The 24,481-nt window shown below is 45.2% G+C and overlaps 1 protein-coding gene across 6 annotated transcripts in view; it reads left to right on the forward strand.

Moving 5' to 3' along the window:
- SMOC1 (SPARC related modular calcium binding 1) overlaps positions 1-24,481 on the forward strand; it is a 158,068-nt gene that overhangs the window by 75,177 nt on the left and 58,410 nt on the right. For all 6 annotated transcript variants that reach the window (XM_035260837.3, XM_035260841.3, XM_035260835.3 and 3 more), the window contains exons 4-5: positions 15,765-15,864; positions 17,960-18,007. In XM_035260837.3, coding sequence (XP_035116728.1) covers positions 15,765-15,864; positions 17,960-18,007 — 148 coding nt within the window. The remainder of the gene's footprint in view (positions 1-15,764; positions 15,865-17,959; positions 18,008-24,481) is intronic.

A 24,481-nucleotide genomic window follows, 5' to 3' on the forward strand; every position in this document is an offset into this window, starting at 1 on the left:
AGGTCATACAATAATAATAGCAAGTGAATAAGAATGATGTTATCTTCATCATTTTAGAAATACAAATAAAAATAATGATGAATATTTTTTGCTTACTAAATTAGCAAAAACTGGGAAAAGATGATGACGCTCAGAGTTGGATAAAGGGAAAAGGCTACCCCTCCGTTGCAGGTGGGAAAATAAATTGGCACTGACTTTTTAATGGGATAATTTTGCAATATGGGTCAAAAGTCCTCAATCGTGTTCACATTTTGGGTCTGCAATTCCACTTCTAGGAATTTATTCTAAGGAAGGAACTTAAAAAATGTGAAACAAGTCACAAGGATTTCTATCCAAGTTCTGTTTAGAGTGGCAAAAATCTGGAAACAACCTAAATATCCAATACTAGAAAATTGCTTAAACAAACGACATAGCCGCACTGTGCAACCTGTAAAACGCATGTGTTGTAGAGGCTTATTTTATATATTTGTGTATGTCTGTATATTAGGGATTTAATTAGCCAGATAATTAAGACGATAACTATTTTCATTTTTTTCTAAATAGAAAAGCTATACACATTCCGTTAAACAAAATTCTGATAGTACAGAAGTACATCAGGTAGAAAGATTAAGCCAGCTGTGTCATCCCCCTGAAATAGCAACAGTTAAGTCTAACCCTCTAGATTTTTTCCTGTGTGTACTTATTGTCACTATTTAGGACAAAAATGGTGTAATGTCATGTATTGTTTTATAATATTTTCTTAGCTAATTATATTATGGGCTTATTTCCCGGTAAGTTACATATAGCACTGTCTCATTTTAAAAATGCCTGCATTGATTTCATTGTATGAATGTATTATGAACCCTGGAAGTTTTGGGGATTAAATTTCCAGCAGCTGTCTACTGTGTCAAAAGGCCATGCACTTTTTAAGGCATGTACTGCACACTACCACATCGCTTTCCATAAATGCTGAGCAACCATGTGGTTGATTATTGGTTGTTATAAAACTCATTCACAAGACATTTAAATTTTTTGTGTAGACAGATTATAGTTCTAATAATATTATAGAATATAAAACTCTATTCATTATGTAACTTCTGTGTGGAAAAAAAAGTGTTGTTTCCTGTCTTTGAGCTCCATGGTGCAGGAACAATCTTTCTTGATATAGCTCCATGGGCACTACCGCTTTTCCCATTTTTCTCATTCTAACCTCTGCTCCCCTCCAACAGTGCACACATGTACATAATTTTTTGTTTCCCGAGGTCATTGCATATAGGGACCCCGGGAGATGTAATTTCTTCTTAATGATGCTTTGTTCTGAAGTTGGAAGCTTAAAAAATGTTCTGTGGTTTTTTGACAACGGCAGTGGGCTCTGCTGTCATTTCTGTAGTTCTTACTATTGTATTTCCTAAATCCTAGGGAAATACACACTTGTTTCCTGAGTGCCTGGGGTTGGGCTATGAAGCAGATCTTATTGTTCCTTTTTAGCTCCCCAGCCGCACGTGGGCCTTTTTGTCTTGATGCGGAAAGACCTTCCCTAGAGCAACAGTGTGGCGCTCTCAGAGAGCGTAGAGGACTCTCTAGGTGAAGTACTGAGACCTGGGTGCATCTGGGAGCTGGAATGTTTCCGAGCTTCTCCAGCCACGGTTGGCCACTTTGGATGCTGCAGAAAAAGTGGGCTCTGCGTGGATGGTGCCCTGCTTTATAAAGACCTCCTGCCTTTTGGTCTGTGGACAATGCCAACTTATTTTTTTAGGGCAGTCATACTCTGAAAATTCAAGCCTATCTTTTATGTGCAGTGGCATAAATGGTAAATGGACCCCATTGTTGGGCAAGTTACTGCTTTTCTTTTTTGTTACATGCTCAAAAAACATATTATTATTACAGTGTGAACATCTACTGTGTCCAGGGCATCTTACTACTCGTTTTACATGTGTTTTTCATTGAATTGCTTTTGTTCTGAACGAGATCATGTATACTGATAATTTATACAAAATGCCTTCTATTTAGCACAGAATTGTTGCTTAGCAGATGTTAGTTTTCTTCCTTTTTAGGTTCTTGGTTTGCTCAGTTGTAAACTGGAAGTTGAACTCTTTCAGAGGTTGGCAAACTGTGATCTGTGGACAGGCCACCTGTTTCTATTCTTTAAAATAGTATTGACATATAGTTTGTGCACCATAAAAGTTGCCATTTAAAAAGATACAATTGAGTGGTTCTTAGTATATTCACAGAGTTGTGCAACCATCATCATTATCTAATGCCAGAACCAAGAAATCCTGTTCCCGTTAGCATTCACCTCCATTACCTTTCTCCTCAGCCCCTGCTACTCCTAGGTATCTGCCAACCATTGATCTACTTTCTATTTCTATGATTTGCTTATTCCGGACATTTCATACAAATGGAATCATAATATGTGGTCCTTCTTCCTGGCTTCTTTTACTCAGCATAAAGTTTTCAAGGCTCAGCTTTATTGTAGCATGAATCAGTACTTCATTCCTTTTTATTGTCAAACAATGTTCTGTTGTATAGACACACCTTGTTTTACTTATTCATTCATCTGTTGATGGACATTTGGGTTTGTTTTTTTTTTTTTGTATTATTTTTTGAGATGGGTTCTCTCTCTATTGCCTAGGTTGGAGTGCAGTGGCCCGATCTGGACACAATTCTACTTCTACTTCCCGGGCTCAAGCGATCCTCCCACCTCAGCTTCCTGAGCAGCTGGGGACCACATGTGTGTGCCATGGCACCTGACTAATTTTTGTATTTTTGGTAGAGTTGGGGTTTGCCGTGCTCCCCATGCTGTTCTCAAACTCCTGAGCTCAAATGATCTGCTCATCTCAGCCTCCCAAAGCATTACAGGTGTGAACCACCACACCCAGCCTGTTTCCATTATTTTGGCTGTTATAAATAGTGCTATAGTGAACATTTCTGGACATTTCTGTGTGGATGTGTTTTCAATTCTCTCGGCATATACCTAGGAGTAGAATTGCTAGGTCGTATGCTAACTATATGTTTACACTTTTGAGGAACAGCCACACTGTTTTCCAAGGTGGCTGAACCATTTTACATTCCCACCAGCAATGTATGAAGGTTCCAATTTCTCCACCTCCTTGTCAACACTTGCTGTCTTCCCTCTTTCTTATCTTTTCTAGTGGGTGTGAAGTGGTATCTCATTGTGGTTTTGATTTGCATTTCCCTAGTGACTAATAACGTTGAGCATCTTTTCATGTGCTTTTTGGCTATTTCTGTATCTTTGGAGAGATGTCTATCCAGATCCTTTTCCCATTTCTTAATTTACTTATCTTTTTATTATTGAGTTACAAGAGCTATTTATATATTCTAGATAGAGGACTCCTCCTTTTTTTTTTTTTGTTTAAATTTGAGACGGAGTCTCACTCACTCTGTCCCCCAGGCTGGAGTGCAATGGCACCATCTTGGCTCACTGCAACCTCTGCCTCCTGGGTTAAAGTGATTCTCCTGCCTCAGCTTCTGGAATTGCTGGGATTATAAGCATGTGCCACCATGCCTGGCTAATTTTTTGCATTTTTACAGTAGAGACGGGGTTTCACCATGTTGGCCAGGCTGGTCTTGAACACCTGAAGTCAGTAATCCACCTGCCTCAGCCTCCCACAGTGCTGGGATTACAGGTGTGAGCCACGGCATTAGATACAAAACTCATTAAATATATATTCACAAATATTTCCTTCCATCTTATGGGTTGTCTTTTTGCTTTCTTGATAATTTCCTTTGAGGGACAAAAGCTTCGGGATTTTTTTTCTTTTTTTTGAGACAGGGTCTCACTCTGTCACTTAGGCTGGAGTGGAGCTTCCCAAGGGGACCCTACTTTTGCCTTCCTGTGGGAGGTCAAGGTGTCATGTCATTGGCAGTGAGTAAACAATATCAGTTATGCAGTTACAAAATTTAATTTTTAGTTTTGTAAATGATGGCAAGAGCAGGCTCTGACCCATTCATTTGCAGGAAGGACTTGTCTGGGAAGTGACTGGTTTAATCTCTTGCATGTGGTGGGAGCCTCTACTCTCATCTCTTCAATGGGAGAACTGGTCCCCACGCCCCCATCAGCCATCAGGTGCAAGGACATGTGATAAGATGAGGGCAGATGGAGCGTGCTTTGTGCTCAGAACACTGTCTCCATTGTGTTCTCTGGGGACTCGCCTATCCCACTCTCTGCTCTGTCCTGCTCTTCAATGGCTGTTTTCTAGCTGAATGGCCACTGTGCGTCCTCTCTCAGATTGGCTGGCATCATTTGCTTTGGAGTAAGCATGCAAGGTTTGGGTGCTCCCAGCTGGGCATCCGAGCTCCCTGTAGCCCTTGGTGATTCTGTCCCTACAATTTGTCTATTGTGAAAATGAAAGGAGTGAGCTCTGGGCAGTATCTGCAGCTGCTCTTTTGCAAAGCAGTGTACTCGGGAGGGAGGGAAAGATGGAAGCCTCCAGCTCTGGCTTTCCTGCTATCTGTGGGAGAGGAGAGGCTCAGTAATAGGAGGCTTTAGTCAATCTCTATGCTATTCTTTTTTAGATAGTAATCATCGTCATCAACAACACCACTTTCTTAACTTACATGCAGTGTGCCAGGCTGTTTTATATATGCCTGACACGTGTTAGGTTATTCAGTCCTCACTACAAGCACTATGACATTCCCGTTTTATCGATGAGGAAACTGAACCACAGAGAAGCTGTGTAGCTTGCCCAGGGTCTCACAGTGTGCAAGTGGCAGAGTCAGGATTCAAACCCAAGTACCCTGGCTCCTGAGTTCTTGATCCTAACCATGATTCCACACTGCCCCTCTAGGAGACATTGCCGTCTTTTAAAGTGATGTTGCCAAACTAGGCATATTCAGGAGGGTGATCAGGTGAGTAAAGTTGGGAAATGCTGTCATGTGAAGAATATCCAATGGAGCCAGAGATAACAACCAGAGGATGGATAAAAAGATAACCAGGCCGGGCACAGTGGCTCATGCCTATAATCCCAGCACTGTGGGAGGCCGAGGTGGGCGGATGACCTAAAATTAGGAGTTCGAGACCAGCCTGGCCAACATGGTGAAAACCCGTCTCTACTAAAAGAAAAAAAACAATTAGGTGGACTTGGTGGCATGCACCTGTATTCCCAGTTACTTGGGAGGCTAAGGCAGGAGAATCGCTTGAACCCTGGAGGCGGAGGCTGCAATGAGCTGAGATCATGCCACTGCATTCCCAGCAAGACTCCATCTCAAAATAAGAAGAAGAAAAAATTTAAAAAGGTGACCAAAGGGATACCTGAGAGCCAGATCCGAACTTTTGTCTGCGAATGATAATAGCCTTTTATGTGTAGTCTCACAGAGCTGACCCAGGATCACTGAGTACAGTATTTAAAGACGAGGATTCTGACTCAAAATAGGGAAGAACTTTTGACAAGTAGAGTAGTCCACAGACAGAATTTCTGACAAAAAGAGGGCTTAACTTCCCATCCTGGAAAGTGGGCAAGCAGAGACCAAGTGGACATCCATCAGCAGTGCCATGGGGGCCAGAGGGAGTGCTCCTACATTGGGAAGGGGGTTCAGTTGATCTCTGAGGAGGAAAATGCCACTTTTTAGGATTTTATGAGGCAGGAGCTAATGTCCAATTAGGTGATGAGGCACACAGTGGGCCCACAACAGATATTTAGGAAACTTCCAGGCAGAGCCATTAATACACACATTTAGGGCTTTTGCCACTGCACGTGAGTGCACTTAACATTCTGGAAGGTGACTCAACATGTCAGTCAACTCAACTCTTCTGCAAAATTGAAGGGATCAGAATTTTTTTCCATGTCAAAATAGGGAAGGATAATAGGAACTCAGGTGGGAGGTGTGAAGACAGGAAAGTTGTATTAAAAGTGAAGTCAGACATGAGACGCAAGAGAAGGCTCCACGCCTGCAGGCCACCATTTTCCTCCCCACCAGCCAGCTTTCTCACAGTTCTAATCTGAATAAAAGCTCCTATTTATGATGGACTTTCTTATTAGGTATTTTTTTAAACATAAAAATATGTTGAATACTTTCCCCCCAAGATAGAAATAAAAGTTAAGGAACAAGAGGTATCATATTTGCTGTTTACAAAGCCTGTACCATTCTAGGCACCAGACAGAGGACTAGGAGTGAAGAGTGAAGTTTCTGGGGTCCCCGGAGCCCTAACACTTGGGTTTTCCAAATGTCTTCATATGTCCATTGTGGGGGATGCTGTTTAAACTTTTTGGAAAATGCAAAAAAAATTCTTCACCATATAATTGGAATGGTGGTCTTAACACTGACAATTACTACTTTATAAATCTCCACCCTACTCTTTGGAGCAAAGGTTCACCTGACAGCAGGGTTGTAGGGTGAACAGGATAAAATCAGCAAGTGCTGAGCACCTATCCTGTATCTGACACTGTTTTAGATGTCCTATATATCTTGTCTCCTTTTGGCTTCTTAATAATCTTCAAGGTGGTACCATGAACCCTATTTCGTAGGTAGGCTCAGAGAGGTTAAGTAACTTTGCTGAAGTCACACAGCTAGTAGTGGAGGTGATAATTTACACTCAGGTCTTTTTGTCTACCAAACCATGTTTTCCCTTCTACTCCTATTGCTTCTCAGCCAAACCTTACTAAAGGGGACCTTCCGGATTAAAGGGGACCTCAGAGATATCTGGTTTATCTTCTCCTTCCTCTTCCTACCCCACTCCAATCTAGGGCTCAGGTTTCACTTATCATGTCTCCCCAAGTAGTCTTCCACCTTCTGCTCAATTGCTCTCAAAGATAGGAAGCTTATTCCCACAGTAACAAAATCCATAATGCATTTTGGGACAATTTTGTTGCAAAGTTCTCTTTATGTTGACCTGGGAGCTGTCTTCCTATAACTTCCAACAGGTGACTTCAGTTCTAGGTGTGGGAATTACAGAATACACAGAAAGATTTGAAGATGGACACCATGATATCCTTGTGAAGTCTTCTCTTTTAGCCAACAATTCATTTCCCCTGGCAGAAATCCTTAGTTCTGCACTTAGTCCCATCTCGTGGGGATTTATATATCTTCCCTCTTGGCCTCCTTCTTCTGAGTCTGATTTGCCTGGGCCCTTCTTATGAAGCATCCTTTCCCAAACTGGACAAAAGATTTCAAATGTGGTTATGAACAGGCTGGGGAAGAACAAGGCCATCTCTTGTTCTAAACATACCACTCCTAACTAACGCCATATCACACCATATCACACCAACTCATAAAAAATGCAGTTGACAAAGACTCCCATATTTAAGAGGATTTGAAATTGCAGGGTATCTTTCTTTCCTGCATCTCCTCTTAAATTCTGGCAGATGAAGCAAATACTCTTAAAGGAAAAATTCATCATTCCCCAATAGGCAGTCCTCCCTAGACTTGGCATAGAGTGGGAGACAATGTCTACAGCCAATAAGAACAGCAGTGCTTTCAGGCTATGGCCTAGAGTAAGCTTGTCCATCCCACGGCCCGCAGGCCACATGCAGCCCAGGATGGCTTTGAATGAGGCCCTACACAAATTCGTAAACCTTCTTAAAATATTAAGAGATTTTTAAAAAAGCTCATCAGCTATTGTTAGTGTTAGTGTATTTTATGTGTAGCCCAAGACAGTTATTCTTCTTTCAGTGTGGCCCAAGGAAGCCAAAAGATTGTACATCCCTGGCCTAGATCCTCTGCAAAAGGGCAGGGGAAAAGGATAAAATCAGCAAGTGCTGAGCACCTATCCTGTATCTGACACTGTTTTAGATGTCCTATATATCTTGTCTCCTTTTGGCTTCTTAATAATCTTCAAGGTGGTACCATGAACCCTATTTCGTAGATAGGCTCAGAGAGGTTAAGTAACTTTGCTGAAGTCACACAGCTAGTAGTGGAGGTGATAATTTACACTCAGGTCTTTTTGTCTACCAAACCATGTTTTCCCTTCTACTCCTATTGCTTCTCAGCCAAACCTTACTAAAGATGAGGAGAACATTTGTGTGATAACCTATTCCAAACTGAGGAAAGAACAGCTCATGCTAGATAGACAAAAAGAATGCCATCCCTTCCTTTTCTCCTGCTTAACCAAATTCTCACTGCAGTCAAATTCTCGTCCACGTGTGAAATCACCCAGAAGATTTGATACTGCAATTACTAGATTCATGTATTAAAATGCCATGTCATTAAAACATTGGAAATATAAAAACTGTGGAAAGAAATAGGGCCACAAGGCCCCTTGTCCCCAAATTCTCCCCTAGAAAAGTACTTGTTTCTTGAGTATTTCATGAAAAATGCCAGAAAGGGGGTGGGATGCTTCCTTTGACACAGTGGCTCTTGAAGTGTGTGGTCCCTGGACCCAGCAGCAAGAGCATCACCAGAGAACCTGTTAGACATGCAAATGTTCCAGCTGACTCCAGACCCAGTGAATGCAGAAACTCTGTGGGTGAGGCCCAACAATGCTTTCATAAGCCCTCCAGGTGAATCTCATATGTACCCAATGAACAGTGTTCTCCAGCAGCTTCTGATGGAGAGAAATGTTCTTGGGGGTGGGGACATAAGTGGCAATCTCAGGTAATCAGTCTTCCAGCCAGAGCCCATGGCACCCATGGAGAAACACAACTGCACAGATATCCTATAGGGAATGCAGCCCAGAGGAAAACAGGGCAGCTGAAAATGCTGCTGTGACATTAAGCCATCAGTAGGACCAATAGCAAGATGTTTAAATTTCACTGTGCATTAGCTTAATCCAAAAACTCTGCTAATCGATTTGGAGTAATGGACAGATTAAAAAGAAGAAACGGTCTCTTACTCTCACTGCCAAAAGACTGTTAGAAAAATACCCACGTGACTTTTGTTTGTAGTTTAACCTTTTTCCACTGGGAAATGTTCATATACATGACAGCGATCCTTTCACTACATGTTTTGTAGTTGCTACCAGGCATGCTGAATCAAGCCTGTCCCACTGCATAAGGTTCATGATTTCTATTTTACAAAAGAAGCACAAAGAGATAAATGGGCAGAAATTAAGCCACAGGATGAGAAGGCACTATGCCTTCCATGGGATCACAGTTATCCTTGAAGTTCCGAGGCAGTTCTGGATGGATTTCTTAGCAAACACATAGCATGAGAAAACATTACAAAAAAGAGAGGAGGGGTTGTTGCCAGAAGGAAATTATTTCAAGCATAGTGAACTGAGAACCTGATGTCTAGACTGTAAGAAAGTAGGATGGGCAAAGTGAAGAAATAGAGCAAGGCCTTGCAGTTCATTTTACTGCCTTTTCCCCCATCCCAAGTGTGTTTCAGAGAACACCAGTCCTGCCCAATGTTCCTCAATGAAAAGTTAGGGGAGGGTCCCTGCATTTGTCCATTCTGGCATTGCTATAAAGAAACACCTGACACTGGGTGATTTATAAAGGAAAGAGGTTTAATTGGCTCATGGTTCTGCAGGCTGTGGAGGAAGCCAGCAATGATGCTGGCATCTACTCAGCTTCTGGAAAGGCCTCGGGAAACTTACAATCATGGCGGAAGGTGAAGGGGAAGCAGGCAAGTCACATGACCAGAGCAGGAGGAGGAGAGAGGGAGGGCATGTGCCACATACTTTTAAATGACCAGATCTCACAAGAACTCACTCACTATCATGAGAACCGAGGGGATGGTGCTAAATATTTATGAGAAACCTACCGCTACGACCCAGTCACCTCCCACCAGGCCCCACCTCCAACATTGGGAATTATATTTAAATATGAGATTTGGGTGGGGACACGCATCCAGACTATATCAGTCCCCTAGTTTAATAAGTTTAGGAATTGCTGCAAATGGTATCTTCCTCTTAGGGAGAAACCATTAATTGATGTAAAGCTCGGAGAAGTTCTGCAGTAAAGAAATCTTTTAACTTTGTTTAGCCCAATATTTGTTTAACCCATAGTTATTTGGCCAGAGGACACCTTTATCCCTCATTATTTCTATTTGTACCTCACAGAACACCTGTGGCATTCATTCCTCAGTGTATCAAAGTGGAGAGAACAGCAGCCTCACATTTCTGAAGAAAAGAGTAGAAAGTGGGCACACGCAGAGAGACTGGTTTCCTCTCTGGTTTCCCAGGGAAGCTGGAGTGTTTGGTAGGAAGGAGAGTGAAAGAACAAGTAACAGAGAAGCGACTCTGGGAGGTGAGGCCTCACTCCTGCCATTGAACCCTCCAGAGAACATCCCAGAGGAAGCTGGGCAGCCGGCAGCAGGTGGGGGCCCCCATGCTACTCTTTTGCTGTCATTGAAATGGGAGCAAAAGACTCTCTTCCAGCTGCCTCCCTGATGGGCATATTTACATGCCCCAAAGAGTTCTGTTTTCTAGAAAATTACAAGGCCCAAAGAGACCCAGTCAGCTACTTAGATGTCAGCACTTGCTGCCACTTCTTGTCTCTTCCTCCCTTGGAGGTCTGCGAGCTTTCCAGCTGCCAGGACAAGGTACTGGGGCTCAACCACTTCTCTGTCTCTGGGCCTCAGTTTCCTCATTTGTGAAGTGTTTGGGTTAGATTGGTGACCTCTTAGGCTTTTTCCAGCTCCTCAGTTCCAAAATTTTATGATTGCTTAGATACTGGGATTCCAGTGTCCTGTGCTGTTATTAACTAGTTATGATCTTTGAATAAATAACTTCTGCTCTTGTACCTCTCCTATTAAAGATTTGCACACTGAATGGGTTTGAGGCCCAAGTGGGATAATGCATAGGCCTTGATGGTGACTGAGAAGGCATCGTGAAAGTAGAAGGTGGTATTTCCACGTTGAACACAGCACTTGCAGGCGATAGTCGTCTGCACGTGTCCTTCATCTGTCGGCTCCGTTTCTCTCTGTGCTTTCTTCCCCTTTGCTCCCTGACTTGCTCTACCCCAGCAGCTGATGTTTTCTCTGCTCATCATTCACTCACCTGCTTTGTTGGGAGTGCTAGTCTCCCACATCTTTCCAGGTGTTCAGAATTTGGGTTAATGTTGATTAGCAGGCTTAAAATAATTTCAGATCTGTCTTTATTTGGATGGAGATTGGCCTAAAATATACCACTAGGCTCTTTATATAAAGGTCCTCTTGCCAAAAATATTTAAGTGTATGAGTCAGAGATGAAACTTACTTATCTAGGAAAACACTGCCTTAAAGGACCTTTGGGATCCCCCACTTATAATCTTTTTTTCTTTTTTAGACAGAGTCTCACTTTATCGCCCAGACTAGAATGTAGTAGCTCATTCTCAACTGACTGCAACCTCCACCTCCTGGGTTCAAGTGATTCTCCTGCCTCGGTCTCCTGAGTAGCTGGGATTACAGGCATCTGCCATCATGCCTGCTAATTTTTGTAGTTTTAGTAGAGACAGAGTTTCACCATGTTGGCCTGGCTGGTCTCTAACTCCTGATCTCCAGTGACCTGCCTGCCTTGGCCTCCCAAAGTGCAGGGATTATAGGCATGAGCCACCATACTGGGCCCCATCCCCCTGTTACATTCTACAGTACAGTTACAATATAAGCAGAAGGTAACCTCACTTAGGTTGATGAGGTAAATACTTTTGTCCCTTAAGGAAGAGCCATCCGTTGACACTTCAGCCTTCCTAGGACGCCTCAGAGTGGGACAGGAGCAGATTTCACTGTTTGTATCTGTACCTTTTGGGCCAGAACAACCCTGAGTTTTGAGAACTGCATACCTTTGAGAAAGGTATTTGGAATGGCCAATTGCCTCATGGATTCTCTTGGCCCATACATTAAGTCTGAGAGTTGACCAACTTGAGGCTCTTAGGGAAAAGGAAGGGTATTACTTATTAATTTAAAAGGATAAATTTGCAAGGGAAGAAGCTAAGCCAGGTAGAGTTTACATCTTGGTCGTACATATAGAAACCATCAGTTCTAAAGAATTTATACCCTGATTGCTTTTCTCCAAGAAACACTGTTCCTCTCCTCTGTGGGCAATATAACTATTTCTATATGAAAACAAACATCTCTTTCCTCCACTCAAACATTTTCTAACGTTTTGCTGACTTTAGACTGCCACTTCCTCTCAGGCTGCTCAGAATAAGATGTTCTTTTGTCCTCATCAGATAATCTGGCTCTGGCCTTTTTGAGTGTACAGATAGTTTGCTAAAATATAACACAATGATAATAAAAATAAATAGCTGAAAGTTAACTGGGCGCCTACCCTGTGAGCTAAGTGCTTTATTTACACAATCAAATTTAATTCTCTTAACAGTGAAGATAGGCATTGTTATCATGATTATCTTCCCTTTTTAAAAAGATGCAGATAGGCTGAGGCTTAATGTGATTAAGAAGCTTTTCAAGGCTGCAGAAGGAGTTACGTGGCAGAGCTGGGATGTGCTAGAAGGCTGGCTGCAGACTGTCTCCACGTAACTTCTTATTCTGCAGGAAGTCATCTTGAAAACTCCCTAGACAACTTAGAAACAACTTCTCATTGTGGAATCATGGGCTGATTCACTCAGGGCTCCTTCAGTAAGAGATTTCACTCGGCCACTTCCCTCAGCTCCTGCATCTGAGACCTTGCTCGGGTCTTCCGTGCCTTTCACCCATGGCTGTCCCCATCCCCGCAGCACACCTGCAGCAGGTGTGCCCATGGTTGTGTACCTCACAGCCCTCACAGGCACATGGCAACCATCCTCATTGGATTTCAGTTTTATAGGGCTTGGAAGGAGCTCCTTGCCTGGGATTCTGGGCTCTGTTCTTTGGAGGCTGGACTGAGAAAAATGCTGAGGGCCCTGGGGAGAAAGGAGCTGTGTTTGGGCCTCTGGGCCAGCTGCAGGGGGTGGGAGACAGTGTTCATGTGCCTGCTGGGATACAATGGGCACACTGAGTGAGAATGTGGCCCCTGGGACCCTCTGAGCTCAGAGGTCAAATTGTGTCACCAGAAACAAAGCTTTGGGCCTAGCCTCTTACTCATTCATTTGCTTCTGTCCCCAGCAGCCTTGGCTGGAACTCTGTGCGTGCTTGAGAGAAGGTGGCTTTTGAACCAGCCGGTTCTCTGCAGCCTGCTTGACTGCAGCGTCTGGCTCCCTCAGTGCAGCACTAGGCTAGAGGCACGGCCTCGGGCGATGGACCTGGGGGCACAGTCCTCATGCAGACAGAAGTCTGTCTCCGCATGGGTGTCGAGGGCCCTGGGAGTGAGTCAGCATGGCCACTGAGCCCCTGAAATGGGTTTTCCCAGAGGTGATTATTGGCCAAGGAGGAAAAAGCAGCCAGCCAGGCTCCATTAAATTGCTGCCACTGACGAGGAACTGTCGCTAGGAAATATCCCCTCTAGGGTGGATGGAATCTGCAGGGATCAACTCCACGTTTCCAGCAGCATTTCCTACCCAAGGCTGTGGAGATTACTAGAGGAGATCTGGCCTTTGAAAAGGCCAGCTTGCCAGGTGTTTCTGGCACAGCTGAGAGCAATCCTTACCACAGCCAGTCCATATCCAGCCTTTGCTGGATGCCAAACACTGGACTTCCCTAATTTCAGATTTGACATTGTTATGGGGCTCAAAGAGCTGAGTGATGTGTCTCATTCATAACTGGCTGGATCAGGATTCAAATCCAGGTCTGGATTTTTTCATTCCAACATTCAGGCTCCTCAGGAAGTAGCATTGACCTGACCCCAAGACATGCTCTTAGATGAGCATCTTGGGTAGCAGCCATGGCCATGAGATGAAGTGGGCGTGGGACATGGTACTGGGGTAAAGGCATTGATCAGACATCCGAGCAGGCTCTCAGCTGCAGGAGCTGTGGGAAATGCCTCATTTATACAGCATGTGCCTCCTTGGTAGGAACAAAGGTCTCCCTGTCTGGTCTTATCCTTGATTTCTGTCGGTAGGTCCATAGTGAAACAACCTGTCTTGGGGGAAATGACGGTGTTTGGTACCCACATGAGAGCAGAAGCGTTTCTCTAGTTTTTCTGCCTTTGTGATAACTTTGGATTTCACCCAGGCTGTCAGATCCCTCCTCTCACTGCTCCCTTCCATCCCTCACCACTCAATTTGTATGCTATTACTGTCTAGCCTTAATTCCAATATGTCCTTGATTTCAAGAGGCACATTTTCTTCACACTTTAATATCTTTGCAATTGGCACACATCCTGTAATTGAGATCTACATTTAATATAGTGGAGCTGTTTAAATTGACATTGCATTTTTAGAATTGATGGAGACCCATAATTGAGGAAATATGATAATGGATGCCTTTATTCAACCCATCAATCACCTACAATGAGTGTCAGGCATTATGTTAGATTCTGGGAATGTAGACATAACTAGCATGCAGTCTCTGAGGTCACAATCTTGAGAGGAGGGAATGGACTGGATGAATCAACAGCTAGAGCTCACAGAGATAAGGGCTCTTAATTTGGGGGCCCCAGGGTGTGTGGAGGATCAGAGGAAGGAGGCAGGGGAGGCCGGGACTGCTTTGAGGAGATGTGTCACAAAGGAGGAGGGGAATGCGAGAGATTAGGAGTGGGTGGGAGATGGGCTGGAGAAGGGCATTCCAGACAAATGGAATAGTTGGAACAAACAAAGCCTCAGAATTAGGATAAACTCGAATGTGTTTAGGAGCATCAGAGGGTTCTATGGCCAGAGTGAAGGGTGTGTGCCGAGACATGGGCATGAAATGAGGCTGCAAGGATAGATGGGGCAGGTCACGGAGGACCTCGAGTGCATGCCAATGAGTTTAACCTCTACCCTAGATCCCAAGGTGAATCACTGAAGGATTCTGAGCAGGGAAGTAGGTCTCAATGTGTGTTTAGGAACTCCAAATAGAAAGCAGATAGGAAAAGGATAGTGGGGTGGGGCAGGAGGTGCATGGTAGGATGACAGCTACTGGAAGAGGAAGAAGAGCTCTCCTGAAGGATGCAGAAAAGCTTATTTCATTTTGCTATTCACAGGCAGGCAGATCTGATCTTGGAGGCTTGAGGAAGATCACACAGTGGTGTAGCAGGGCATCCAGATATAAAACCTGCAGGTTTTGCCCTTGCCTTAACCGCATCATGTGTGCCCTCATCTCAAGAGAGCCACAAGATCAACAGGCAAGCTGAACTATGAATGGATGCTGGGGAAAGCTAGACAAAGAAGAAAGGCTTACCAATTGTCTCTGCTTGTTAAAGAAGCGTCATATCAATCTGCATTGGCAACATTCCAACTTGTACTTGCCAAATTGTTCAAGGGTTAGCATTTTTGGCCAGCATGGTAACTCACTCCTGTAATTCCGGCACTTTGGGAGGCTGAGGCAGGCGGATCACTTGAGGTGAGGAGTTTGAGACCAGCCTGGCTAACATGGTGAGACCCATCTCTACTAAAAATACAAAAATTAGCTAGGTATGGTGGCGCATGCTTGTAATCCAATCTACTTGGGAGGCTGAGGCAGGAGAATCAATTGAACCCAGGAGGCAGAGGTTTCAGTGAGTTGAAATCATGCCACTGCACTCCAGCATGGGTGACAGAGTGAAACTGTGTGTCAAAAAAAGTGGGGGGTGGTGGTTAAATTTTTTTACAATTGGATGGGAGTGTATGCCAGTGCTACGGAAAACAAATGTAGAGGAAAAACACAGTATGATGCCAGATATTAAGTGTGAAGAGAAAGAAGCAGGTAAATTGCTATGCTTTGCGTGGAAGTCCCACAGCAAACATGTACCCAGTGCTGTTCACTGACCGGACCACTCACGAGAGACACTCTGGAGACAGATGTGGGGATGAGGGGTGGAAAGTGCTGTCCAGGTGATGCTTTGAAAGGGCTAGGAGATGAGTCTTGATGTTGCAACCGAGACTTAGCTTTTCTTCCCCTTTCACTTTCTTGAACAGGTGCAGTGCCATACTTACACTGGGTACTGCTGGTGTGTCACCCCGGATGGGAAGCCGATCAGTGGCTCTTCTGTGCAGAATAAAACTCCTATATGTTCAGGTACCGTTGGGAGGGGCGGGAAGAATGAAAAGGGTTGGAGATAAACCTATTGGTTGGTCTCCTGCTTCTTGTGGGGGACCCTTTAGAAGGTTGGTGGTGGTGATGAACCGTTTTCTAGGTCAGGGGGGATTCTACTCTAACACGCTTGCTCAGAAGTCAGCAGATGATAAGGTATGACAGTGTATGCCGTGTGTGTGTATTTATTGATTTTGAGTTTAGATTTTTGATTCAATGCTCTCCTAAGCACTGGCTGTAACTTCATAGAGCTGCAGTGGCATATAAGTTACTAGCTTGTGTGCTGATTCTGATTGCTAGTGGCTCTTGAAGTGCTTTATTGAGATGGATTTTGAGACCACATGGGAGCTCAGCATCAAAGGCTGAGGTTATCAATTAGCGATGTCTGTCATGGGAGCAGGAGAGGAGAATAGTGGCTTGTGTGTCATATACTCACCACCTCTGAAGCATGTAATGTGGAGAAATGGAAAATTTTAATAACAATGGTGATCTGACTGATCACCAGCAGTGTCTGGGAAATTAAAGAGAACCCAGAGATTGAGGCTCCGCCTTGTGTATTCTGATCCAGGAGTTCTGGAGAGTGGCCTGAGGTCCTTGTTTTTATGAAGTCTCTCAAGTGATCCTGATGATCAGACAAGTTAGAAAACTATTGCTTTATAGTGATACACTGGGTTAGTCCATAGCAAAAATTAAGTCCTTTCTATCCCAACTTTATAAACACAGAGAAATTGTGCTTAAGTCCATTTCATGGGATTGTGGATTAGGGATTTTTATAAACCCTACAGTGTCCACCTCCATTCAGATGGTAAAGGACTCTGAGTCACTTCCTTAAGTCACTGTGTGGCTCAGATCTCTCAAAAAAGCCTGTCTCCACCCATCAGCTGATTCGTATTTCTTCATGTCTGTGTGCATAGGGTTTTACTGATTTACTTATTTTTCATTTTAAGTACAAAGTATAAAACATTACGCTAAAACCTATGGGAAATTCCAAAGGCTAACGGTCTTGCTATCACAGCTTTTTCTACTTGCTCTGTTATACGAAGGAAAAAAGAAAGTGGAAAGAGCTCGAAGAATCTACATCAGGAAACCCAAATTTGCAGATTGAAAAGGGAAGTTTACTTAATTTGTGGTTTACATGGAAACTAGAAACCTTAATTGGGGTTGGATTAGAGAGGTACAGAAATTAGCCCTCGTTTCAAATGACCTGGAAAGTTTCATTTAAAGCAAACAAACGACTAGAAACAAGCCATGCAGGATAATATATTTGAGTTCTCCTAAAACTGGTATATGGAGAAGGGGTATGACATAGATTAGGGAAATAGATTCTTTTCTTTTGACGAGACTCCACAGATGCCCTTCTGTGGATGAACTGGGTGTACCCTGCCTACGTGAGGCTGGACCTCATGCAGAAGACAGGTGCCACAGGGTCAGGACTGGAGGAGGGGGTGCACAGAGCACCCTAGTATTTGCAGGGCAAATGCTTGGGCAAACATACCTGCTACCCACTCCTGGAGGAATGGGCTGTGTTCTAGAAAATTGTTTCCATGCCTTGGACTATTTTGGCCTATTCAGTACAATTGGGCCAACAATTTTCTACTTAATGCAGATGGAAAATTGCTGATTTCCTGTCCTAACCAGCAAGGGATGTCAATCATTGCCTTAGTGGTAAAAGGGAGTTTCTTTTCAGTTGGCCTTGCTGACTGAGTATGGCTCCGAACATGGAACTGGTGAGAAACTGGGGAGCTGGGGGAGTAAAGGTGAGGGGCAGATATTGGAATGTTCAACAGGGGAGTTATATGAACGTGGAATTTTGTAAAAATATGGTCAAGACTGTTACCAGGGAACTTGGAAATCATAGTTCATCTCAACAGTGCTGGGTTATCAGTGAGTGACATTGATGTTACACAAACCCCACTCAACATGTGTATGTGTACTCACATTGTATATAATATCCTTCCATGTGTATACAATACATATATACATGACCATATGCTCATAACATCAGGTTTTGCCAACTCTTTGAAAGAAACCAACCATGATGCATTCTGAGTGGCTGTTTTTGTTTCCCCTCTCACCCAAGGTTCAGTGACCGACAAGCCCTCGAGCCAGGGTAACTCAGGAAGGAAAGGTGAGTGGAGTTTTATGCTTTATCTGAATGTTTGCTTCCAAAGATGGCCCAAGCAGGATTTCTTAGATGAGACAGAAGGAGCCTGGGATGAAAGCCTAAGGTGTCCTGCAGAACATTGTCTCCGTTCTTATTCCGTGTTTCCTCTCCGAAGCACCCGAGGTAAGTAAGGCTCATACAGTGATGGAGACCAAGCTCCCAGAATTCCTGAGGGAAGTGAGTGAGTATAGAGCCCAGAGCTGAGAAGGACCTTTAGAATGTGAGCCCTGGGAATCTTGGTTCCCAGGGGAGCTCAGTCAATCAACGACCAGCGTAGCCAGCATTAAACCAGAGAGGATGAGGAAGGTAGGGTGCCCAAGTCTGCCCTTGGCTCTCTAGTTTTGTAAACACATTTGAGTATTTTCCCACCTCACTGATTCCTTCATAATTATCCCAGCACATCCAGATTCTCTTCACTAAGGCAAGGCTGGCTTTGTGGGCATGGGACCTGTGCAGTTGTTATCCTGAAATTCTGAATAATTTTGTCTTTGAATCTGATGGGACAGTGAAGATGCACGAGTAGGGGAGAGACATGTCATATGAGTGTCTGCTGAACCTCATCACCCCATTTTCACGAAGCTTTTGTGAGGTGTACTATGTGGCTTCCATAGCATGCTTAAAATTTTAATTTTTCTTTACCTAGGACAATAATAAGTAGCAAATTAAAATAACATCATGACAAGGTAAGAGAGAGAGAGACTATGAAAGAGAGGACAAACCTTTTAAAATACAAAGTACTTTGTATTTCAGTGCCTTTAATAGCACTTTCCTGCTTTTTGAACAAAGGGCCCTACATTTTTACTTTACACTGGGCCCCACAAATTACGTAGCTGGCATCTGTCTGAGTGCTGTTTATTCGACCAGGCAACATGAGAAATAGGTCCCTGGAAATATGCTGACCATGGTTTTTAGCATGGAAGCCAGTTGGAGGCTTAAGATTTACTGCCACTGACCTCCAGGACAGCATTTGCGCAGAGCCGATAGTTGAACGGAGAGCAGGTGTGCATTTCGTCTTGTGTGCAGCCTCTTCAGGACTCCCATCTCAGGCAGAGTTTGATGCTTCCCACCTGCATCTAGGCCTTGGAAACTACATGCTCATCAGGGTCCACATGGAGCGTTGGGCTTGCTGAGGGTCACTGTGAAGTTCACAGGCCATTCCTGCACATCAGTTGCAGGGAGACCGGATAAAGCCCTGGGCCCTGCCTCAGGTGCTTATGCCATGGGATGGGAAGAAGAGGCGAAGTCACCCACTCTGAATGCAGGAGATAAGAATCTGGAGAACTTGCTGCCCCCAAATGCAGGTGTGGAAGTGGAACAGGTGATACTACCACCCACCAGAAAACAGGGACCAATGAGCCAGATGGGCAGTTGTTCTTCCCCTTGGCTAAAAATGACAAAGTGGTTGGAAAAAGGGAGTAAGTGCTTTTTCGGGTCCTTCCCAGGCATGAGGAGACTACCACAGTGTGGGTGGTTCCCTCCTGGGTGGGAAAGTGGGGAGAGAATCTACAAAGACCCGAAATCACCAGCGCTGTGAGTAGCGCGTGTTTACTGGGATTGGAAAAGGAAGATGCTTTCAGGTGTTCTATTGTGTATGTGTGTGTGTGTGTGTGTGTGTGTGTGTGTGTGTGTTTCTAGCAGAGCATTTTTAATTTTTATTTTTTAGAGACAAGGTTTGACTATGTTGCCTAGGCTTGCCTCAAACTACTGGGCTCAAGCAATCCTCCCACCTTAGCCTCCCAGGTAGCTGGGTCGGCAGGCCCGCACTGTTTTTAGTGTTGCTTGTTGCAGTAGAAGTCTTCAGGAACGTCACCTTTATTCCTGGGCATAAGTTCCTGGTGGTAGGAAAGAGAAATTGGCAGTCATGCAAAACTGACCACCCAGATTCCCCTCCTCCAAAGGGAGCTGAGTGTATGATGCTGAATAAAGCACACACACTACACAGCTGCCACCCATGGAATTTTGTTCTTAAACTGGACAAAGAAATGCTTTCCAGGTGGATGTGGCTTTGCACCCTGTGGATAACAATGAGAGACAGACTCAGGGTCATGCCAGGCTCTCACTGGTCAAGCTGGAAGAGTTGGAGTTGGGGGGTGGTGGCTGGGAATGTCAGTTTATAGTCAACAGTGAGCACCCTTCGTTTCCTTTCACAGTCAAGCAATGAGCACCTTTTGTTCCTTTTTAGCTCTTGGATCAGCTTCCAGAGCCAAAAGAGAGTAGAGGAGCCTGATTCCTCCAGGGGTGATGCAGGAAATGGGGGGGGAGAATCTGAAGCCTCATCTCAGAGGGATAAGCTCTTTACTCCCTTGACCTAGATGAGTCCCTTCCTCCCAGATGGTTCTGCAGAGGCTTCCTCCTTGGTGCAAAGGTCAGGACAAGGCCCTGGTGGGGAATGCTAGCACTCATTCTCCTCCGGAGTCTTAAAGTCTTAAACTCTATTCAGCGGCCTCTCTTTCCCTGTACTTTGGATGATCTGATTTAGATCCTCTTTGTCTGCTTTGGGTAATGCAGTGAAGAGCAGGTTTGGGCCACCTGTATGAAGCCACACCTGAAGCCACACCTGTCCAGGAAGCTGGAGTTTGAATGGGGACAGGGTGCGAGAGGGCATTCGTAATATCCTGTGTCGACCAGCCAAGGTTCCTCTTTCAGCTGCCACTTAAGAATGGAATGTGCTCTGGAGGGCAGCAGGTGGGAAGACACAAAGGCCCCTTGTCTGAGCTTGTGCCTGCACATGGGTTCTCCTAGGAGGCATCTATTTTCCTGAGGCCTACTGCAAAGAGGTGCTAGGTCTGCACCTTTCTGCAGGGTGAGGGGTATGGCCAGAAAGGAGATGGGGCCAGAGGTCTGGAGGCATGAGTGGTGGGGGAAGACAGGGCAAGGACAGGACCCAGCCCTCTCTTTCCCTAGCCTCTTGCCTTTTTGGATATCCTCCACTGACTGGGCTGGGAGGGATCGGCTGTCCCTCACAGGCTGGAAGGAATGAAAAGATGTATTGTGTGACCACAGAGAGTCTGGTTGCCAGCCAGGAATTAGTTCTCTGAAGGAGAGGAGGAGAAAGGCAGAGCAGAAGGAGGCTAGGGGAGGAGGCCCAGACAGATAGCAGGAGGAAGGGAGGAGGGAGAAAGGCTGGGTGGTAGCAGGTCACAGCCGTTTGGCCCGAGACAGGAGGCCTGGGTGGCTGTGGCTCCTGGGTCTGCAGGTGTGGGGCCCCAGGGAAGAAGTGGGGGAAGGAGGGGGAGGCACTGTTATCTTACCCAGATGCACGTGCTCCAGGAGGGGAGTAGGGTCAAAACTTCAGACTATTTACTTAATCCCTTGGAATGTCCTTTCCTCACTCTGTTCTTTGGGCCCCTTGTGTTTAACGGACTCCTTTATGGGCACATGTGTGGTAATTAACACGTGCAGTGTAGGTCCTGGACCATGTGTTTGAGTTTCAAATATCCATTGATCTGGGGCAATCCCATCCTGGCTGCCCCCTCCCTGGCTGCCCCCTCCCCTTCTTCTCCTTTGGTCCTGGCCCTTAAAGAGAGACGTGTGTGTGTGTGTGTGCATGTGTGTGTGTGTGACGGTGCACACGTGCATTCACATGTGTTTTATGGATGCTACAGAGGAATATCAGAAAAGAGGAAGAGGGCCCCACACAGCCCCTTTAGCACTGAAAACATGCTGCTACAACAGTCGAAGGCTGAGGAAGTAGAGATAAAATTTTGGTTTCCATTGGAGTCATCCAAAGGAAATGGAAGCTATCCAGTTAGCTTCCAGGATAACTGAACACAGGTTCAGGGCCTGGCCCTGCCCTTCATTGCTTGTGAGGAGCAAGAAGGGAAGTTTTTAGCCTCTGGTGGGGTGAAGGGGGGTGGTGGTGAAGAGAGATTAAATGAAAGAATATGGGAAAGCACTTGTGAAATGATTTCTGGCAGTTCTTTGGGAGCTTTTGTCTTCTGAGTGCCCAGAACATCGGAGGCCGTGGGGGGGATGCTGTGATAAATGGCAAATGAAAGTTTAGCGTCACCAGGAATTTTCTGTGGTTTGCTTTTTTTCCCCATAAGAAGTCTGGGAGTTAGTTGTTTAAGGAAAGTAAGAGAAAAATAAAACCACTCACAAACTCTGCTAAACTTTTCTGCAAGGGCTTCTGTATTTGTCAAGCTAGTCTTGAAGAGGGGCAGAACTTTGAAAATCCAACCCACCTTTAATTTGCAGAGTTAAAAAAAAATCTCCCACTGGGTGTTCCATAGTATGGGCTCCAAGTAAAGAGTGAGTCATATTTATTTCTCCAAGATCCCTGTCTGTGTCTCTATTTTTAGATCTGGGTCTACAGGTTGTTGCCCACTTGGAGACCTTGTCGCTCAAGCAATGGATGTAGCAGCTCTGAGGGGCAGGCTTAGGACAGGGGCAATGGCTGCAGACATCCCAGATGAAGGGGACTGTGTGGCCCCAGCACACCTGAAGGAGAGGTGATTCATTGCCTCGAGGCTGGCAGAGCCCTGTTGGGCTGGCTGTTGAGGGACATTCCACATGTGAAACGTCACTCCTGCTCACGTGACTTAAACCTCTTCCCTGCTACCTCTTTTTTCTCTTCCCCTAGCACCCACGGGGGTGTGGGAGACTGAGTCTGTAGCTGATCTCGTAGCATTGCCATTGGGCTGGGTTTGGTTGGAGACGGGCAGCTGACAACCTCTATCGTGTTGGTGTATGCTCACGCGGCTTTTCCTGGTGGAGGAGCATTTGCTCTGATTCTGTGCCTGCTGAAACAGAATGGTGCCTGAGCAGCTCCAAGCCCGAGAGAGGCAGCTCTTTTGCTTTCTGGTTCTCCGAGGCGCCTCCACCAAGCCTGGAATGTTCGTATACCAGCTTCGCAGAGGTCAGTTTCAGAAGGCTGGCGCTTGTGTGCTCACACATATACCGTGTCTCCCTCCTTCCCACAGCTAACTGCTCCGCCAATTTGGCTCCATCTACTCAACCCCCTCCATTTTGGCCCGTCTTCCAGGGTCTCCAAAGAGAAGTTTACGCATGAACAGCACTAGACTGAGAGTTTGATTTCCTGCCATATCCTCCTCTCCGAGGATTGGAGAGAAAATAAGATTTAGGGATCTGTGAAAAGCCTCTTAGACATAGATTCATTTGACTCCCTGGTGGTGTTAGTAATCATTGATATTTTAGGCTTGGTTCTTTTACTCAGCAAATATTTACTGGAGAACTTACTAAATGTCAGGCTTGTTATCATCACTCAGGGCCCACGGATGAGTGTAACAGTAAGATTCCAGGCCTCACTTCATGGAGCTCACATTCTAATGGTTCTTAGCCTTTGATGATGGAGGTTATTTGTCATCAGGTGGAGGAAAAGCCTCCCAGGGAAGCCACAGGCTTCTGTAAGCTCAGGGAAGTTACCACCTCTGTGGGGGAGGGAAGGCAGGTGGCCCCTCCAAATAGCCCTGCAGGGTAGCTCTTCTAGCCAGAGCCTCTAAGGAAAGCCCCTAGGAGGGGGTTGCCTGAGCTGAGCAAAGCCCACTGCCAGGATCCCGAGCCCTCTTACTAGTGTCTTTGTGGGGCCCCTGAAGTCCAGGAGAGGGGGCTCAGAGCTGATCAGGCCAATGAGAATGTGTTTATTTGCTCTCTGCTCCCTGACTAAGTTCCAGTGTGTCACAGCAGCTTAGAGAGAGGCAGGGATATGGGCACACAGGTGAACAGGCCTTGGGCCTGCCTCTGACCCCTTGTCTCCAGCTCAGAGGGCCACAGAGCTCATGTGGTGAAGGCCGAGGAACTGTCGCTCCCAGGTACCATTGTGCCGATCCTGTACCTGCAGAAAGAAAGATGTGAGAGTCAAGGGCTGCTTAGTCTTAAGTTTGTACCAAAGGCAATGGAACTAGAATAGCTGAAACAATTTTTAAAAAGGAAAAGTGGGAGGAATCATTTTACCTGATTTTTTTTTTTTTTTTTTGAGACAAGAGTTTTGCTCTTGTTGCCCAGGCTGGAGTGTAATGGTGGGGCCTTGGCTCACTGCAACCTCCGCCTCCCAGGTTCAAGCAACTGTCCTGCCTCGGCCTCCTGAGTAGCTGTGATTACAGGCATGCGCCACCACGCCCGGCTAATTTTTTGTATTTTTGATAGAGACAGGGTTTCTCCATGTTGGTCAAGCTGGTCTCAAACTTCCGATCACAAGGTGATGTGCCCGCCTTCGCCTCCGAGAATGCTGGGATTACGGGCATGAGCCACTGTGCCTGGCATCAATCACCACACCCAGCCCATTTAACCTGATTTTAAGATGTATAAAGCTAGAGTTCAAAAGACAGTGTGGTATTCGTGGAGGAACAGACGTATAAATCAATGGAACAGAATAGAGGACCCAGAAACAGACCCAGAAACAAATGGTGCTCTACAACTGGATCCACAGACTAAACAAAGAAAATCAACAAATCAACCCCAAAGCCTCAACCTAAACCT

Source organism: Callithrix jacchus, chromosome 8 (assembly GCF_049354715.1).
Source record: "Callithrix jacchus isolate 240 chromosome 8, calJac240_pri, whole genome shotgun sequence".
Taxonomy (NCBI): domain Eukaryota; kingdom Metazoa; phylum Chordata; class Mammalia; order Primates; family Cebidae; genus Callithrix; species Callithrix jacchus.